We start from the raw sequence: 19803 nt of genomic DNA, 5'->3' as shown, positions 1-19803 counted from the left end.
AAGGTGGCTATTCTAGATCAAAAGTAAACAACAACAACAACAACAAAACACCTACCCACCAAATCACGCAAAGCAAATCCTAATTATGGTTTTCTGCCCCAAAGAGCTGAAGGCTTTTTGTTTGAGACAGCTGCAGAGTAAAATCTTAGTTGCTGTTCTCGTTGCTCCCTGACCCATCCATTTTTTTTGCCCTTACTACGTATGTCTTAAACCATGTTCTGCAATCACAGAGGCAATTTTTGCATTGTTGGTATTAGACATATCTTACACTCAAATTTATGGTGATACAACTGCTTTCATGGTATTGGCCCTTGCAGATTCATTTGAGATGGGGTTCAGACTCAGGAAAGTAAAGCCTTCATTGAGAGTTCAGCTACTTCAGACAGGATAGGAGGTGAAAGCCTTTAGTTTATCTTTCACAATGTAGATAGATTTGATGTCAGAGTCTTGGCATGATGTCCCCAAAGAGGCTTTCCTGGCAACCACATTAACATCTTTTCGGCACCAGGCAAAGACCAAACTTTTCCTGCTTTTGAGGGTATATTTTAACTTGTTATTTCATTGGTCACTTTTTCTGGGGAACATACTGATGACAAGACATACTGATGTTTCTGAATTGTGCTGTAATATACTTAACGGTGGCTTGTGTTACATATTTTAAAATGTGTAACTTTGATGTTTTTATTTTGTCTTTTCATGGCTAGTCTACTTGACATTCTTCTGTAGGTGATGAATAAATGTTAATAATAAGTATGATTATTATAACTATTGGTGCAGATTTCTCAAATGCCTGGTGACCTCTTTGCCTAATGGTTCGTACTGTATGCTAAAAACATGACCCTTGATTTTTCTGGTTCCACCCAAACCTTAAAAGCCAGAGATTACATGGAACTCCAGTATAGCTTCAGTTAAAAGCCTTGTGTGGTTACAGTATAGTTCAGTCCTAGGGCCCCATGAAGAAAGTGGACACATCCTGCAGGTTTTATCGGTAGGTAGGGAAATAGCCGGACACCAGTAGGTTATGTTCTTTTGTGGGTTTATTGGGAGCTTGGAGGTTGAAAATGAATGTGGAGCAGTAGTGGATCATTGTTGCTTGGTCTTCTGTCAAGATGAAACATCATAATACAGTATAACATGGGCAAATACTCTATTGTGGAGGGTTCTTGTCAATTTGTCTTTATGATACATTATCTGCAACAATATATATTAGACTGAAATGTAGATATGTCTTCAGCATTGCTTTTTGCAATGGACTTGCAGGTATCAAACTGCTGCTGTTTAGGTGATTGTAGGTGAAATTCCAAAATTATTTGACCTCGAGCTTTCCTTTCTCACTGCAGGTGAAAATATGTGAACATGTATCTCTTATGTTGCAGGGGTGGGGTGCAGTCTTGCATGGGTGACATTGTAAAGAGAATGGTTAGCAGGGAAAGTGGTAAGAGCCCTCTCCTGCCTTTATTTATTATTTCTGCCTCCAGTTGCTACTTTTCATTTTTTTTAAAAAGTCAGGGGAAGTTTACATTGAACTATGTGTATGCAGTGTGGCTTCTGGCCACAGTGTGCAGTTAGGGCCTGATTTAGGATGACTTCTCTTTAAAAGTGTAGAGCTTTGTAATAAGTACTTGAGAGCGTCAGAGCTGCGCCCAGGAGGCTTGCTGCTTGGCCTTAATAAGAGCAAAGGGGAGGGAGTGGCTGATTCACAACTGAGTGTAGAGAGAGTGAGACTCTGCAGCTCTGAGGACATGTGAACTCTGATTGCCTAAAATTGCATCATTTACAAAGTGCATGCTTTTCAAGTTAATGCTGGGACCAATACAAACTTTGATATGTGGCAACAGCAAACAAGCTTTTAAGGGAGAAATAAGTTGATGAAAGTTTCACTCGATTTAGATGTATCACGATCTGTTACTATTCCAAGGAAGGGAAAGGAGACCATGCAACTCAGCTATTGGTCTGGTGTATATAAAACTTGTATGTGCATCATTCTTTCATATTTGGGGCTTAGAAAGGTTAATAAGGTGTTATGAAAAAGAAAGTAAAACACAGCACAGTGTTCACGAACTAATCTGTGTTAAAGTACTATATTTGTGTATGCAGTATTGAGGTATTTCAGACTTTAGAATCAGTTTCTAGAGCCGATTCCAAATTAAAATGCATTCTGTTTTCATTTCCTGCAAGGAAGTTGTTTGTGTGCTGTCTGTGACAAATATTGAGTTTATTTTGTTAATGCCATTTAAAGGATATATGCATTTTAGTAAACCAGTTCAGTGAGAGCATTTAACTGGTCTCAAAAACTGAAGTCTGGCACCAAAATGCTGTGTTTCTAAATGTAGACTAATGACTATAGATTGATAGCCCCCCCCTCAGTGGTTCTCTGACGTTCTTGTATCTAAGTTTAGAAACTGGAAATAAATGTGCATTTGAGGCTATTGCAATTGTGGTAGTTTTTGTCTGAGTAATGTAATGAATGTTACACTTTTTTTGAAATAATTTTAATTTGATTTTACAAATGTAGAGTTATAACAATACAAATTACATATCCATATTTAGATATTTCCCTGAATCTCTGGACTTCCCACCCCCTCCATGAGTCCTATTGAATGAATGCTATCTTTAATTTTGATAAACCTTCTCAGAAGAACTTAGGTCATCGTATAAAGAATCATGTTAAGTTTCCACTATCACACCACACATTTGCTTTCCTTGTTCTTACAGATGGCTTTTAAAAAATTATAAATGCAGAACTCTCTTTGGGTAATTCACAGTAAGCCATGGTTACTAGTTCACATTGAATGCAGAAATTGTTTTTGATTCCAAGTAGAAGTACAAACCATCACCTTTGGCTAAGTGTTATGGTTCATACTCACTTGTAGCAACCACTCATCCAATGGCTGTCCTGATAGCAGAATCTTGTTCAGAGCAACAGCCAAATCCATTGAGTGACTTGCACATTCAAGTACCTTGCACAAAGTACCTTTATTGTACTTTGTGGCAGTTAAGCTATGCCACATTACCACTCCCACAACTAACATGTTGGCTCTCACCCAATGTCCAAACCGAGCATCAAGTTTTGCTTTGCTCCAAACAGCAGCTTCTTTGGAGAAAAATACATCTCAGTCCCCTGTTCTGTTGAGCCAAGGATTATAGTTTGTTGCTGCTGCTCATTAGTAGGGACAAGTAAAGTGAGAATGACCTCTGCATCCATGGTAAGCCATAACCATAGCTTACCATGTACATCTAAATGCAACTGCAGTGTAGATTCTCTTTACAGTTCTTATTTGCCATCATATAGTCTTGAGAGGTGTTGCTTTTATTTGAACAGATACAAAAAGGAAATGAACAGGCGACCTGTTCTGAACCCTGATTTGCCCTGGTTCTCTACATGTGCCACACACTTTATTCTGCTGCTCTGCCCCCATGGGTGGATATAGTTTTGTTCTCTTCTTTTGGTACTCTACAACTTCATTCATCATTTTTTTGTAAGCTTACTGGGCAGCTGGTATCAGTGAAGAGGTGATTAGCTGCTGCAGTTTGTAAATTCTTCCTTTCCTTGATGAAACTGGTTGTTTGTAGTAGTACTGAGACCTTTCATTGAGTAATCATCATGTGACCTTACTAGCCTCTGTAGATTCCAGAGCAGCATCTGATAAACACAGGTTTCAGGAAATGCTGACATCCTCTCCCAGCCAGTTGCCAGAAGCATATGATTCAGTGTTCTGAAGTGAGTTAGATCTTATGATAATGCTAAAACACACTTCTGAGGAAGATAAATAATTGTTTGCTTGAGTAATCACCACTTAAAATGTGAATTTGGTATTTGTCCCCCCTCATAAATTTATGCCTGCTTCCTACATGCTTTTTAAAATGTGCAGTGAAGTGAACATGAAGTGACCTCAAAACATGTGTCTTTGGGATGTGATCAGAGAGGGGTCTTAGAGATGTATCTGGCAGAATTCAAGCTTGTCTGCTGTCCATTTGTCTCATACTTGTGCTCTAATCTTACACATCACAAAGATGTGTGTCTGTGCCATTTTCTAGTTGCTTTCCTACATAGATTGTAAGAATGCAATTAAGGAATAATACTGTTGATAACTTTTTTAAGAACATTGTACTTAGTGGTACATATGCACACCAGCTTATTTTTCAGTTTGAACCTCTACTTTGCAAATCCTTTTTCTTTTTTGAAGGCAACACAGAAGCTGTGGCTATGCCTCTGGATGATGGGCTTTATTCCTAATTCTGTTCAGACACTATGCTGGGCCAACTGGCAATCCCCCCTCCAACTGCTCCCCACACTTTCCCCAGATTAGTGTTAAGTATAATTAAGCATTTCCAGGGTAACCATAGTTACCACTAGACATACGTTGCCTTTAATTTGGAAATTGAAACCACGATTAGCCCTTAAATCAGAGATTGAAATTAGCTAGCCATAGTTAGCAGTTATAGTAGATTCACGTATTGTGTGTGGGTTATGTTCCGGGGGCTGCATGTAAAGCTGTAGAAAAGTTCTTTTGGGATGCTCTCAATCTGCTAATTACTTGACTGGAGTGCAGTAGAGACTTTCTTTAATATTAGGTGTATGGCTCACATTCGAAACTGCTATTGTTCTAGGTGCATTTTGCGACAGGGAATTTCATTAGTGTGAGCAGTTTCTGAAGATTTCAGATTAGAGCTGCAGAGTGGAGGGGGAGAAGAGAGTTATCTGTTGAGGACTCCCCATTCTTGAAGACTTTTTTGCATTCTTAGTTGCACATTTACATTTTATTTCCTTTCCTTTCCATTAATTGGCCAAACAGAGTTTACAAATCCAATATACAGTGGTACCTCGGGTTACATGCGCTTCAGGTTACATACTCTTCAGGTTACAGACTCTGCTAACCCAGAATTAGTACCTCGGGTTAAGAACTTTGCTTCAGGATGAGAACAGAAATCGTGCTCCGGCAGTTTGGCAGCAGCAGGAGGCCCCATTAGCTAAAGTGGTGTTTCAGGTTAAGAACGGACCTCCAGAACGAATTAAGTATGTAACCAGAGGTACAGCTGTACTCGCATTAGACTTTGCAAAATGTCAGTCAATGCTGTTGGAGGATTTGACTTCATGCTTCATAAACTACCTGTTCTAAGGACCATAGCCTGCTTTTGAAGTCTCTTCATCTGCTTAGTTTTTCACTTCCTCCATACTTCTGTGGTGTTTTTGCTTAGGACAGATTTGCGAAGAGGCTGCCTGGAAACTTGCAAGCAAAGATGTACTACATTTGAAATCCCTTCTCCACAATGGTTGCCAATTATCATCTTTGCAGAAATTGTGCTATCCATGTTATTAGGCCTAAGGCACAACATAATCAGCTTGTAACAGACGGTATTTTTCCATACCTGTTGAGTTTCATTTCTGAGAGGCCTCTGAGAGCAAACTACTGTTGCACTACTTCAGTCATGCTTGTTTGAAGCGTCTCATGTTGCCATTTTGGTGCTTTAAATTTAAACTGTAAATCCAAGTGAAGTCCTTGGAAGAAGTCATTTGAAAACAGCACACTATTGGGTGGAAGAACCCACAAATAGTTCATTCCTGGAATGGTGCAGACTGTTTTAAATAGTACCTTGGCACAAACACCATTGATGTTACCACACTGAGAAGGCAGAGTCTGCCAAGTCCCAAAATGCCACTTAGCAATTTGATCTGTTCCTTGAGTCACTTATTGCAATGATGTCTGTTTACATGCTAGGATTCTTTGTCCCAGTTCAGGGAGACTATACTGGATCAGGTGCATTGGTTATGATCCAGTGCAGTTGTGTGATTGGAATGGGGGTAACAGAATGTAAGAAATGATAGGTCAGCATTTATATTCTAGATGGACACAAAAAAGTCAAGGTAATAATAATTAAATAATAAATTAATAAGGTAACCCATAAGTTGAAACAATATCATAGCCCAGTGACCAAAATATTCATCTCCATGACCTCCAATCTGTTGTCCATTGGACTATGATACTGTTTTTATAAAATTATCATTTAAAAGTCCTGTACAGTGATACCTCGGGTTACATACGCTTCAGGTTACATACGCTTCAGGTTACAGACTCCACTAACCCAGAAATGGTGCTTCAGGTTAAGAACTTTCCTTCAGGATGAGAACAGAAATTGTGCTCCGGAGGTGCAGCAGCAGCAGGAGGCTCCATTAGCTAAAGTGGTGCTTCAGGTTAAGAACAGTTTCAGGTTAAGTACGGACCTCTGGAACGAATTAAGTACTTAACCTGAGGTACCACTGTATATGGAGTAGATTTATATTTAACTTATAAGTCACCTTGACTTTTTTGTATCTATAAAGTATTGGGCAGGAAATACATTTACCTTGTTCTTGATTACTCAGTGTTTATATTTCTCCACTATCATTATTCATGATACTTTTCTCAAAGTACTGGCCTCAGATGATACTGCTATTTAAGAACTGTTACATTTTTTTCTTTGTCATGTTTTGTACAGTAAGATGAAGTAGAATACTATGTGTGTGCTTTGAATGTTCAGGTCAGAAATGTGGGTCACAGAAATGTGGGATGCGCCAGTTTGTTTCCCTGGAGGGAGAAATGGCTATTGATGCTTGTCAGAATTCAGCAGTATTCTTTGGTTAACAACATTAGAATCTATATACATGCGGAGGATGAAAAGCTATCGTGAATGCAGTTCATTCCTTCCTGTGTGGCACCTCAAAAGTTAGTAAAACAAATGCCTTCTTTGTAGTTGAGTGGCTGCAACATTGACTCAGATGCTAGCAGTGATCATCTGTTGAAGGAATGGGGGATTTAACAGTCCTCTGGAAGCAGCTGGCTAAATTTTAATTGTATTATTATTATTATTATTTTATTTTTCAAACTTTTGTGGGAATATGATTTAAGGGCAGTAAAAATTATATATAATGAGTCCTATTGGCCTTAAAAAAAATTGAACTTGCTTTTGATATCTAAATTTATTGGTAATCTTAATGTATATTTATTGTAACTTGCTAAGACGTTTTGATCAAGTGCTATATAAATCCTGTTAAATAAGAAAAATAAAACAGGAGGAACAAATGCTGCTTGGAATTGTGCACTACAGAGGGCTAAACTAGATGGATTATGAGAAATTGCCTATGTTTAACATTTTAAAAAGCTTCAGTGATCTGGAGTGGGTCATAGCACTAGGGGGAGTGCTGACCAGGGCTCTTTGCAAGGAGCTTGCAAAAAATGCTTCTGCATTCTTTGCAGGTCGCTTCAAGGATTGACTGTGGAGTTCCCCATGAGGAAATCAATAGCACAGTTTTTTTGTTTAATGTATTTTTTATTAAAGATTTCTTGGTTTATAAAAGTATGTGAAATGCCTTTTTTCAAGTTACATTTTCTACAGATCAGTTTCATTTGTTGAGACATGACTGTTATATTAGGAAGAAAAGGGGGAAGAGGTGGAGGGGGCCATGGTGGGTGGGGGTGGGATCGGGTGGTGATGATTCTATTTTACTTAATATATGCGTGGGGTTTTGTATCAGCGTCACTTGTGCAAGTTCTCTGCTAGAAATCAATAGCACAGTTGATACCAGGAAGATTTAACTGAGCACCTCTCAGCACAACCAGGAGTCTACTTTAAGGTTGTGCACTGGCAACCATGTTTCCACCTGCCCTCAGCTGATGTCACATACCATGTCAGATTTGGAACAAGTTTTGTGTAGTATAAGGGAGATAGCAGGCTAAATTGGGACCCATGCTGGGCCTAATTGGGTCACAGTCTGGAGATTCCCCATACCTCTAGTAGAGCTTCTAGCCTCCATCAGCTATAGTGCTTTGTCTATGCCTTCAATGTACTCTTGAAGTGCTACCCTATGTTTTTGTTGGCATGTCAAAGCAGTTCATTATCTTTGTGCTTCTGAACAGATAATGTTGTAGAGCCACTCTGCCAATTTCTATTCATTACTGTATTCAGGTGCTAAAGAAAGGGCAGTTTGAAACCTTTCAGCCTCTCACTGTCTGTAGGGCAGGAACAAACCTTTGCTCTGCTTAAATGGCTGACCAGACTTTACTTCTATGATCTTATTCAGTGGGTGATAGACTTGTTAGTTCCAGTAATTACAGGTCTTACCACCTGGCTGAAAAGCCAATGCCTGTCTTAAAATGTGGTCATTTGCATATTCCTTAGCTGGATTTGTTCCAACTCCGTTAACCCTTCTTTGAATAGCAGGGTACATTTTGGGTGTGTTTTTATTTTGTTTTCCCAAAACATTTAAAGTGGTATTCAATTTAAATGCAACCATGCATCTTCAGAGAACTCTTGGTGGCCTGGTTCAACCCAGACTTAAGGTAAAGGTAAAGGGACCCCTGGCCATTAGGTCCAGTCGTGACTGACTCTGGGGTTGCGGCGCTCATCTCGCTTTATTGGCTGAGGGAGCCGGCGTACAGCTTCTGGGTCATGTGGCCAGCATGACCCAGACTTAAAACATTTTAACTGCTGATAAATTTTTTTGCCAATCACCCATACTCATTTCTTTTGAGATGAATAGAAGGTGAGGTATAGTTCTACTTGTTGCTTTGGAATCCTGAGAGTCCTGGGGCTTGTCTGAAACCAGTAGGCCATATCAGGAGCTTCCTGTTAAACACTCTGGATTTTGCAGGTGACCATGATCATGGACTGTGAAGAAATCCCTGAGTTCTCATGTCCAGAGGAAGAAACTGCATACTGGAAGGAGTTATCTTTGAAATATAAACAAAGGTATGGTTCTAGTAGTAGTTTACTGAGTTTCATTTCTAGAATGCATTTCAATTTAAATGCATTTAAATTGCTTTCTTTGCGGTAACCTTTTAAATGTCTGTCACAGCAGTAAGAAGCAAGTGGTTGGAAGCCACATGTCTTCAGCAAAGCTGTGAGCTATGTGCTCTGGGATGCAGGAATAGAATTTCTTTGTCAGTAGTGGCCTTGCACTGTTTGAAATCTGCCTTTGCAAACAATGGGGTCCTTTATCATCTCAAGAATGCTGCTGACTGCTGCCCTTGGCAGATTGTCTCATGCTTCACTGTGGGGTTAAACTGTATATCTTTAAAAGTTCTAGTTTTACTGAAGTTTAGTTTAGGTACAGTGCAGCCTAATTTTGGTAAATAAGGTTGTTCTGAGATTATAGGAGCTTCTGACTCCCTCTAGTGATTAGGATGCTGTTTAAGCCTCTGATTCTTGTATATTTGCAATGATAGCAGCCCAGCACATGCGTGATCTGAATGAATTCAGTTTCCTGCCTGAATACTGGTATGGAATGAAAGACAAAGACAGCCATTATGGGCTACCAGGACCCCCCCCCCCCCGAGATTAGATAGATAGTAGATTCATTGTTCTGACTTGGTGGGTAATTTTTGTATAGTTTTGTTAGCTTCTTCTTGCCTAGATCAGTATGGTTTGAAAAATAAAAGGGGGAAAAAGTGATGTTGGCTTCCTAAACAAGATGTGTGGTGTGAGTTTTTAAGGAGTTAACACAGGGATGGGTAGAAACTACTCTATTGGGAAATTTGCGGGGGATTGGCAGTGGTTTTCAATTTCTATTTTTTTAGCAATAGCAAAAAGGATTCAACAGCATCCTCAGGTTATTAGTGCCTTGTTTATTCATCACTTTTAAGAGTCTCCAAGTGACTTACAGTTTTTTATCTAAAGGCACTCATCCAGTAATATTGTAAAAAGGTTGAAGCCTATTGTACCCAAATAAAATATTAACACCACAAACAGGCCAGAAAACATACTACAGTATTATCCCAATTAATCAGAAGCCTGGGCAAATAGGAATGTCTTAGCCTGGTGTCTGAAAGCTGACAGTGATGGTGCTAGGTTTTCATAGGGAGAGGATTCCACAAATGGATAGCAACCCTTGAAAAAGCCCATTCTCAAGTTGTCACCTTCTATACCTCCCTCTGAAGAGGCACACAGAGAGGGGCCTCTGAAAATCCCTGGGTTTGGGTAAGTTCATACAAGGAGAAGTGGTCCCTAAAGTATTGCGGGTTCTGAGCAGCATAAGGCTCTATAGGTCAAAACCCACACTTTGAATTGCACTCAGAAACTAACTGTTAGCCAATGTAGTCAGGCCAGATCGGTGTTACTATGTTCAGACCATCTGATCCCAGTCAAGTTAACAATCTACCTGCTCAATTTTGCACTGGCTGCAGTTTACAAATACCTTTCAGTGGTTACCCAGATGTGGGCACAGGCCAGTGGTTGCAAGCTTTTTTGGAGCAGTGTGCAGTTTTTGATTTTTGAGAGTGCTGTGGGCACCCTGCATAAATGGCATGGCATAATCCAAAATTAGAGTACATTCATGATTAAGCTTTCCCCATATTTATATTTCCATACTAGAAACAGCTTAACCTGTTGTATTTCAGCTTGTCATATAGATGTTAAAGGCATATATTAGCAAACTACTTGGATGCTATTGTAGTTAAGTGTAAATAAATTGTTTAAATAAAATAAATACAAACCCTGATTTTCCACATTGTCAACCCTAAACCAAAGCCTACGCTGCTTCATTAAACTTGAAGAGACTTGCTTCTGAGTAAACATGTAGACCATTGTATAGTAAATTAACTATACAGTGAATTGTGAATGAGTGCAGGAGACATGCCTAAGCCTCTTTGAAAAGCCTTCACTTTTGCCTTTTGCAGGGACAGGATTCTTTAACATCCAGCCACACTTACTGTAGTAATATTTTTAGAAAATAACTTATAGGGAGAACCAGTTTGGTGTAGTGGTTATGAGCAGTGGACTCGTAATCTGGTGAACCGGGTTCTTGCCTCCGCTCCCCCACATGCACCTGCTGGGTGACCTTGGGCTAGTCACACTTCTTTGAAGTCTCTCAGCCCCACTCACCTCACAGAGTGTTTGTTGTGGGGGAGGAAGGGAAAGGAGATTGTTAGCTGTTTTGAGACTCCTTAGGGTAGTGGTAAAGCGGGATATCAAATCCAAACTCCTCCTCCTCCTCCACCTAATTTCAGGTGAATTCACCACAGGAAAGATGGATTCTGGTTGTTAGGGGAAAAGGAAGGGCAAATTACAAATATTCCACTGGTTGGAGAGTAAGTTAGATGCAAGAGAAGTGCACTAAAGGGGAGGGGAAAACAGCAGCTCTCTGGGGCCCCAGGGATTTCTACTGCTTGGTGTCCAAACAACATGTTTATTAATCTCATTATTAACTTTAAACAGTATAGCATCACAAGCAACACAGTATTTTGAAAGAGCATGTGTCTCAAGTGACACAAAGGATTCTATTGTTTGGAAGACTATTTTTTTCTTTCTATGGGTATGCACATAGATAGTGTGCAGCAATTCTTTCAGTAGGCTTTCAGCAAGAATCGTGGTTAACCTCCACACAATAATTCTTCACATAATGCAGCAGTAAATACTTTTGGTCCTTTTGAGGTTCAGTGGGAAGAAGTAGTTAAGAGCTTGCTAATACCATATTGACAGGATGGAGGCATGGTTGGAGTAACGCCTCACTCATCATCACCATTCTTCTTACAGTTTCCAGGAGGCCCGTGACGAGCTGGCAGAATTTCAGGAGGGCAGCAGAGAACTGGAAGCAGAGTTGGAGGCTCAGCTGGTACAGGCTGAACAGAGGAACCGGGACTTGCAAGCAGACAACCAAAGATTAAAGCAAGAAGTGGAAACTTTAAAGGTACGACTGCATCTGTTAGCAGTGTTGGTGGAGGCAAATCTGGAATAGGAAATTATTGTTGCATTTATAGCTCACTTCATTATCAAGACATTGCTCTAAAGCTACACTTAGGTTTCAAGGCCAGTTAATTGTGGCCTATCCTTTCTCTTATTTTTATAGTCTTTTAGCCCACCAGATTTTCAAAAGTCACTGGAAAGTGAGCAGCCTAACAAGCCTTGGAGCTTAAAACTAGTGCTCAATGTCTATTAAAGGGCTTTTAAGAGTGAACATTGGTGTATTCTAATGCCTTTTACACGTGAAAGGACTGCTTGGTACTATGAGTACACTATGGGAAGAGAAGATGTTTTGGCAGAATCCTATCTGAAAGGTGTATGCATTGCTGTTGGCAGCACTCTGGTTGCAAGGCTATAAGAGTTTAGTTGCAGTTCAAAGACACAGTGAACTGCCATACTGCCCTGACATGCTTCTGGAGAATTGCATTCTCTCCCATAAACCTAAAGATACTGTAACTTGGATCTTCTGTACTAAGAGTACTTGGTTACTTACAACCATCCAGTATAATGAAAAAACATGCTTGCTTTGTGGTCTTAGATGAGGGCTTGAGCATACTGTAGCCACCACACCCCTTAAGACAAGCTGTCCCTATCAATATGAGTCTCTTATCTGAGGGGCTCTTTAGTAGCTACACATCTCATATGTGAATTTGCTTTTCAGAAATGTGGTAGGCATTGAGGAGAAAAAGAGAAGAAAATTGGTCAAGTCCTGCTGGGTGTGACTTGGTCTGCTTATATAGGCTAGGTAGTCTGTAAATGTATCTGCAAATATGAATGTGAGTTTGAGGAAGTAGCACAGGGGATAGCAGGAATGCTTCTAAATCACTTTGTTAATTTCAAAGCAGCAGAATACTTAATACTCTTGTGCTTTCAGGAAAAGCTTGAGCACCAGTATTCACAAAGCTACAAGCAAGTGTCTTTGTTGGAGGATGACTTGAGTCAGACCCGGGCAATTAAAGACCAGCTGCATAAATATGTGAGAGAGCTAGAGCAATCCAATGATGACCTTGAGCGTGCTAAGAGGTAAGGGTCATGGTGTTGGGTGGTAGTCTGTTCCCTTCCTGAGACAGATACTTCCTTATATTGCCTTACTGCTCAGGTTTTTGTTTCAGTAGCTTCCAAAGAACCTTGTATGCTATAAATAGTGAATTGATACTGATGCAGTTGTGTAACTAAAACATCTACAGTGCTTATCATATGTCCAAAACCTCTTTCATGTGGTAGCCTCTTGGGTTAGCAAAAAATATGATTGAATTTTGAAGCATTAATGTAAAACACGCAATGACTATAATTTCAATTTATACAACAAATTGTTTTGCACTGTCCCCATAAAAAAATATATGTATGTGTGTAGTGTTTGTGCCTGGTTGGACTGATTCTCTCCAGAATGATAAATTAGCATTCAGAATGTGCTGTGAGGAAAGTGGTCAATGATTTCTGCTACATCTACAGCCCACAGCATCAGGTTGGCACCAACTGTGCCAAAAAAATTAATTTATTTTATTTATAGTTAAGTATATATATCACAAATAGGAGCCGCCAACACCTTTAAAATGAAATCCTGCTCTCAGGGATTTAGGGCATCCTTGCAAATAAATTCAGAAAGTTACCGACCACAACCTAACCATGACTTATAATACGATAGTTTTAGAAGTTACTGTTGAATGTGCACTGAAGAGCTGTATCCTCTGTTTTTCTCTGTGTGTCTCTAGGGCCACAATTGTTTCCTTGGAAGACTTTGAACAAAGACTGAATCAGGCCATTGAGAGAAATGCCTTTTTGGAAAGCGAGTTAGATGACAAGGAATCTCTGCTAGTTTCTGTACAAAGGCTGAAGGATGAAGCAAGAGGTATTGCTAAATTAATGCTTAGTTAATGAAGATGGAATCTGGTTGTGAAGGAATAAATAGGAACTTTTAGAATGAACTGTGGGTACAAATGTAAGCCAAATCGTAATATATTGTCATATCGTGAAGTTTAGCTGGCGATATATTAGGATGTTGGAAAGCAGGTATTGCCTAGCCATAGGTTCATAGAAACAGTAAAAGGGCTTTGAACTACTACTGGTTTCCAAGCACCAAACAGCCAGGTCGGTGCCTGGAAAGTTCACACAAGGTATTTTGAGAGATGGGTGGGGTTGCCTACCTATCAATCATGTGATGTCATGTCATATTTGGCTTACAAGGCTGATCCTGATAAGGATTTGACCTGCGGAGGCAAATAGGTTTCCCAGCCATGCTTTATGTAGTGGCTATCATATTTCAGAACATGAATCAACGATCTATTGGACATCAGCAGACCAGATTTGATGAGGAAATACATATTAAGTAGCTTTGAAACCCATCTGTACTTATGTAATCTCCTTTGGAAATCCCTGACTTGTGGAACATTTCTCGGAATAGGCTTCAGCAGTACATAGATAAAGGCATGTCTGGCACCTTCAACATTCTTTCTGCGGCACCCCTGTGAGGCTCAGGAGCCCAGTTATGTCACCCCTTGCCTGCAGAGCTGGCAGCCACTCACCGTTTTTCAAACACGCTCCCTTGTAGAGTGTTCCCTTAGCCTCCTCTCCTTGGGAGTCATTTGGGCAGCCGCTGCTGCCGCCCCTGGTCTCTTGAGTTGCTCTCCTGCCACAAAGAGAGGTGCCTCTTCACACTGCCCCACAAGGTCCTGGGACTTGTCTGTCCATTCCCAACATCAAGGGCTGGTGGACTGGCTGACAGGGCTCTTTTGCCTGCTTGCTTGGTTGATTTGAGGCAGCCTCAGCTCCTGGCAACCAGTACCCGGCAAGACACTAAGAAGACCTTGCTGTGCCATTCTGCACAGACCTCTTGTCTCTCCCTGTTGTAGTGTGCTGCCTGCACTTATAATTTGGTAAAATAAAATAAGAGTGTGTATATTTTATAGACTTGGGTTCTTTTGACGTTTCAACAAAAAGTGTCTTTTCCACAATGGAAGTGTGAGGTAAATATGAATATGCTGTGTCAGCCAAGCAGATGCTTGATAGCTAAGGAGTACATTCATAAAAGCTAGTGGGAGGAGGGAGGTGAATTTACCTGATGGGCAGTTTGCCTTTGCTTAAGGGTTATTAGTAATGCTACTTCTGTGTAACTTGCATTGATAGACAATGGAAATTGTTCATTATTGACTTCAAGCTTTAGTTCAAAGGAAGTCTTGTCCAAGTTAGGCTTTGAGATCAAGTCATTCAGCTCCAGCCAACGTTCTGTTTGTGTCTCATTCGGTCTTCACAACCTACTCAGAGATGGTAGCAATCCCCAGAGAAATGAGTACAGCAGAAATTGGAGGGTAAGGTGGATGTGTTCTCTGTGTTATGGGACACATCTGCAATATATTCTTCTTCAAACTTACAGATTTAAGACAAGAATTAGCAGTACGGGAAAGGCAACAGGAAGTGACCAGGAAGTCAGCTCCTAGTTCCCCAACCCTGGACTGTGAGAAGATGGATTCAGCTGTCCAAGCATCACTCTCACTGCCAGCAACACCTGTTGGGAAAAGCTGTGAGAACAGCTTTCCCTCTCCAAAAGGTAGAACACAATAAACATGTTATGCTTTGAATGTTCTACTGTTTACATTGTGTGTGAATGTAGAACTTGCACAGTTCTTGCACAGCTGTAGTAATGTAGAAATAGTGGGCCAGTCTCAGAGTAGAAATTAAAGAACAAATTTTGAGCCATATAAAGCAACAAAGATTTATTTGTGTATTAATTAAGACTTAATTTTTTCCACCTGGCCTGTGAGTGTATGACCCTGACTGACTCCAGCTACAAAAGCTGAGGCTGCTGAAAGAATCTTGAGCGGGCTTTTTGTGGTGTGTATGTGTTGCTGCTGTTGCTGGGGGTTTTTTTGTATCTTATTTATGTGGAAATCGTTCAGTTTGGTTGTATACTTTTTGATGTTTTGTTTCTTTTTTAGGACTACTTTTGTTACATTTTTATAAGCTGCCTTCAGCATGTTTTTAACTTTGTAAAGGTGGCATACAAATAAAATGGTTGATTATTTTTCCATTGCTTCTTGTTTTCGTTATCAAGTCCTATCCCATATAATGGCAATGTAGATATTTGAAGATTGTGAGATAAGGTTTTAGGGAACTCACTGAGATAGTTTGTCTTCATAAATATGTGTAGTGGTGATATTTTCCCAGAGAGCAACTGTTCTTGGGGCCAGGGAACATGAGTAGGCATGCTCTTCATTTTCCTTTTTTGTTCATATGTACATCCATGTGACTAGTCTGTTGTCTTTTCCCATCTGCAGCTCTTCCCAACGGTTTTGGTACCAGTCCCCTTACTCCCTCTGCCAGAATATCTGCGCTCAATATTGTAGGTGATCTCCTAAGGAAAGTTGGGGTAAGAGCCTTTCTTTATTATGCATGACTTATTTATTCTCTCTTTCAGAGTTCCAGGCTATGTTTAAAGCAGCCTAGGCCTTTCATTGATACTGTTGCATACTGATTCTGTCACACTCTTTGTTATGTTATGTAAACAAGGATGCTAAGTGAAACAAATGTATTGTTAATAGCATTGTGAATGGAGGTATCTGCTTCAAGATGTTTGAGCCAACTCACTCTCTCTCTCTCTCTCTCTCTCTCTCTCTCTCTCTCTCTCTCTCTGTGTGTGTGTGTGTGTGTGTGTGTGTGTGAGAGAGAGAGAGAGAGAGAGAGAGAGAGAGAGAGAGAGAGAGTTGGAATTAGTTCTCTGAAGAATTCTGGCCTGTCCTGCATTTGGGAATCCATGTTCTATTCAAGAGCAGACTTTTCAAATCAGCTTCTCTTACTAAGAATGTGACATAAGTGGAATCAGAAGATTGACTGACTGCTCTGAGTCATTGCTCCATCTTATATTTTGTTGAATCTGCTGATGTTGATTCTATTTCTCCTATTCCCTCATTAAGGCAAATTACTTTAAATAAAAAGCTCTGTTATCTACTTCTTTCTCAGGCCTTGGAATCAAAATTAGCTGCTTGTAGAAACTTTGCGAAGGACCAGGCATCGCGGAAATCTTACATTTCAGGGAACATAAACAGCAGCATGATAAACAGCAATGGCATGAAGTTCTGTCATTCAGGACACACGACATTCTATGACAAAGCGTAAGTTCTCGTTGTGCTCAATCTTTCAGGGATGTAGTTTGTATGCTAATAGACAAAAGCTTCCAACCTTTGGCCTATGGACATATTTCCTGTGGTTATAGGGTGCAACTTATGGAAGCCCATCATCTACAGGCCTCTTGTTAAGCCAGAGAACAGGATACATTGACTCTCTGTGGATGCGAATCTGAGCTTTCATGTTCTCCAATTTGGCACCTAAGCTGTAGCGCTAGGAAGCTGGCTTGGCAACCTTCAAGAAATTGTAGTGGGCCCTTTAGAGTGTTCTGTACAGTTGGGGAAAGGTGTTAATAGCAAATAGTGGAACATCACTCAAAATAAGCAAGGCATCATGAGGTCAGATTTGTTTGGCTTACTGTGACACTTCATGCTTTGGTTTCTTCCCAAGAGTTAAGTGAAGCTTGTTAAGTAAGAAACAACCTAGCCTTCACATGCCATCAGTGAAACTCAGGAGTATTCCATCATGGCTACCACGTATGTCTAACAGAATGTTGGTTAGTAATGGTGGTGAGCTGAACTCCCACCCTCATATTTGTTGGACCATTTGTCCCCCTGGGAAAATGAATATGTTTTCCATTAGATTTCAAGATGGACAGAAGAAAATGTTGTGGGTAGTGGTGGGCTTGGATTCACTTTACTTCTTAGAATGAGGAGGCAGAGGGTTTAAGGTCAACAGGACCTTTTTTCCTGCGTGTTAACTGTCATGCCGTTGTGTATGTGCTGATTTAGGTAAGATCATGAAGGGGAAGGGTTGGGTTAACTCACCCATTCCTGCACAAAGTTGTCCTGATCCAAATTTTTATTTTTTTAAACTATACGGCAGTGGTGGGAAATAGAATTTGGTTGGTAAGCCAGATCCTTAGCTCCCCCATCCGCAGTGGGGTGAGCTCCCGTTGCTCGGTCCCTGCTTCTGCCAACCTAGCAGTTCGAAAGCACGTCAAAGTGCAAGTAGATAAATAGGTACCGCTCCCGCGGGAAGGTAAATGGCATTTCCATGCGCTGCTCTGGTTCGCCAGAAGCGGCTTAGTCATGCTGGCCACATGACCCGGAAGCTGTACGCTGGCTCCCTCGGCCAATAAAGCAAGATGAGCACCGCAACCCCAAAGTCAGTCCCGACTGGACCTAATGGCCAGGGGTCCCTTTCCCTATGATGGCAGGTGGGCATGGCTTAGGATAAATGGCCTCACAGGCCATATTAAGGACTCCTGGCAGAACAAATTAGCCTGTGGGCTGGAGTTTTCTCAACCACTGCCATAGAGAATGTGAAGGAGGTTCTCTTCCTCTGTCATATCAAGTACAGGAAGACAAACTTGAGAATGTTTGAAATGATCCACACTCTTGGTAATTTCATTATAGAACGCAAGGTAAGCCCCTTCCACTCTTTTCACTGAGAGAACTTTCTCAGAAATTTCTTCTGCTCTTTCCCAATTTGGGGCAAAAATTATTCTAGCCTTTTATGCCCCTCCCCTGCAAATGGGCAAAAAGAGCTGTGCCAAAAATATCGGTCCAGCTCTAGTTAAGAGCTGTTTGTTTGAAAAGTTTCGGGAGCTATGCTGCCTTGAGCATTTGTGAGGTTTTAAATAGTGTATGGTCAACCATGTTCCTACTCTTTTTGCAGAGATTTGGAGCCACTGCAAAGAAAGCCCTGCCCTATGCCACCTTCCCCCATACTTTGGCTTGTGGAGGATCAGGGTCATCCTTAAATTATCCTGCACAGAGATTGTTTAGGTGAAATAAACAGGGAGTTAGGCAATGAAGTTGTTGCAAAACTGAAGTGTTATGTTCCATTCAGCCTGCACCAGTTGCAATCTTAACAGCTGCATTTCTAGTACCTTTTTCAAAGGCAGCCCCTGACAGACCTCAAGACAGCAGTCTAACCTAGATGTGACTAAGTGTGATTAGGACAAAGTGTGGTACATCTTTCATGTGCAAAACTAAATCCACATAAGCAGAAGTTTGGGAGGGGAAATGAAAGTAGAAGCTCTGCTGGCTGCCTTTGTGCCTGGCTTAATGATGTTTTCTGTATAGCTTACAGACCAAGCTGCATCTTTGCCATTTGCACAAAGGTGGGATAGGAAATTGCTTGTGGATACACTTAGTCTCAATGTGAATTGGGTGTGCCTTCAATGTGTGATTTGCTTCTCATGGTCATGAATCCAGAGGCAAGCCTCTTAAAACCCACGCTTGCTATCTTGAGCCATACTGTGAACAGTAAGCAGATTGTAAGGTAGGAAAGGGTCACTTCATGCTGGGCTGCATGCTGGGCTGGTTTGTGTAATGCAACATGCAGTTGACCCGCTGGAAGTATTCATGGTTTGTGTATATTTTGTGTTATCCCTCTATTGCTGCATCAGTCCTCGTCTTGTGTCTCTTTTCAGGTCCTTTGTGCTTTTTATCTGCTTAAGCTCATCTTATATTGGCTTAGTTTTTGTTGCCCTCTCCTCTTTTTGCTTTCTGCTCATCCCTTTAGAACACCCTGGTTTTCCTCTTACAAATCTCTCTCCAAAATTCTCTTCAGGTTTTCCCAAGTCTCATTCTGCACTTTTGCAGAAATAATTTCTTTCTGTTTGGTCCCCCTTTTTTTTTGCCAGTCCCTGACCTCACCTTGCACTATGCCATATCCCATTCAGTGCAGAACTCCCTGTTGTTTATAGTAACTAGTACAGACCTGAAACAACAGAATTGGTAAACAGTACTGTTAGGCAGCTGCAGTCCTACTTTTGGGCAGTGGTTAGGGGATTCTCGCAGCTTGTCTCTTGAAGAATATGTCTAACAGAGATCTGGTGATCCTGTCTTCAAGGTAGTGCTGTAGAACAAATAACAACGACGAGCTATATCTCATGAAGCAGATACACAGGGTTTTCTTGAGCAGCAAGCAGGGAGGTATTCAAGTTGTTCAGGAGCGTGCATAGAAGAGTCAAAGGCCACTCTTCTTTTCTCAGTTCCTTCTGCTTTTTGCCCCGATGTT

The 19803-nt window shown here is 40.8% G+C and overlaps 1 protein-coding gene across 4 annotated transcripts in view; it reads left to right on the top strand.

Moving 5' to 3' along the window:
• NDEL1 (nudE neurodevelopment protein 1 like 1) overlaps positions 1-19803 on the top strand; it is a 44395-nt gene that overhangs the window by 17221 nt on the left and 7371 nt on the right. For all 4 annotated transcript variants that reach the window (XM_081895479.1, XM_081895480.1, XM_081895481.1 and 1 more), the window contains 7 exons: positions 8630-8727; positions 11509-11662; positions 12590-12738; positions 13428-13564; positions 15086-15259; positions 15987-16078; positions 16669-16820. In XM_081895479.1, the coding sequence (XP_081751605.1) occupies positions 8630-8727; positions 11509-11662; positions 12590-12738; positions 13428-13564; positions 15086-15259; positions 15987-16078; positions 16669-16820 (956 nt within the window). The remainder of the gene's footprint in view (positions 1-8629; positions 8728-11508; positions 11663-12589; positions 12739-13427; positions 13565-15085; positions 15260-15986; positions 16079-16668; positions 16821-19803) is intronic.

This window comes from Podarcis melisellensis (genome assembly GCF_964234715.1).
Source record: "Podarcis melisellensis genome assembly, chromosome: 2".
Taxonomy (NCBI): Eukaryota; Metazoa; Chordata; class Lepidosauria; order Squamata; family Lacertidae; genus Podarcis; species Podarcis melisellensis.
This window is presented reverse-complemented; position numbering and strand designations above follow the sequence as displayed.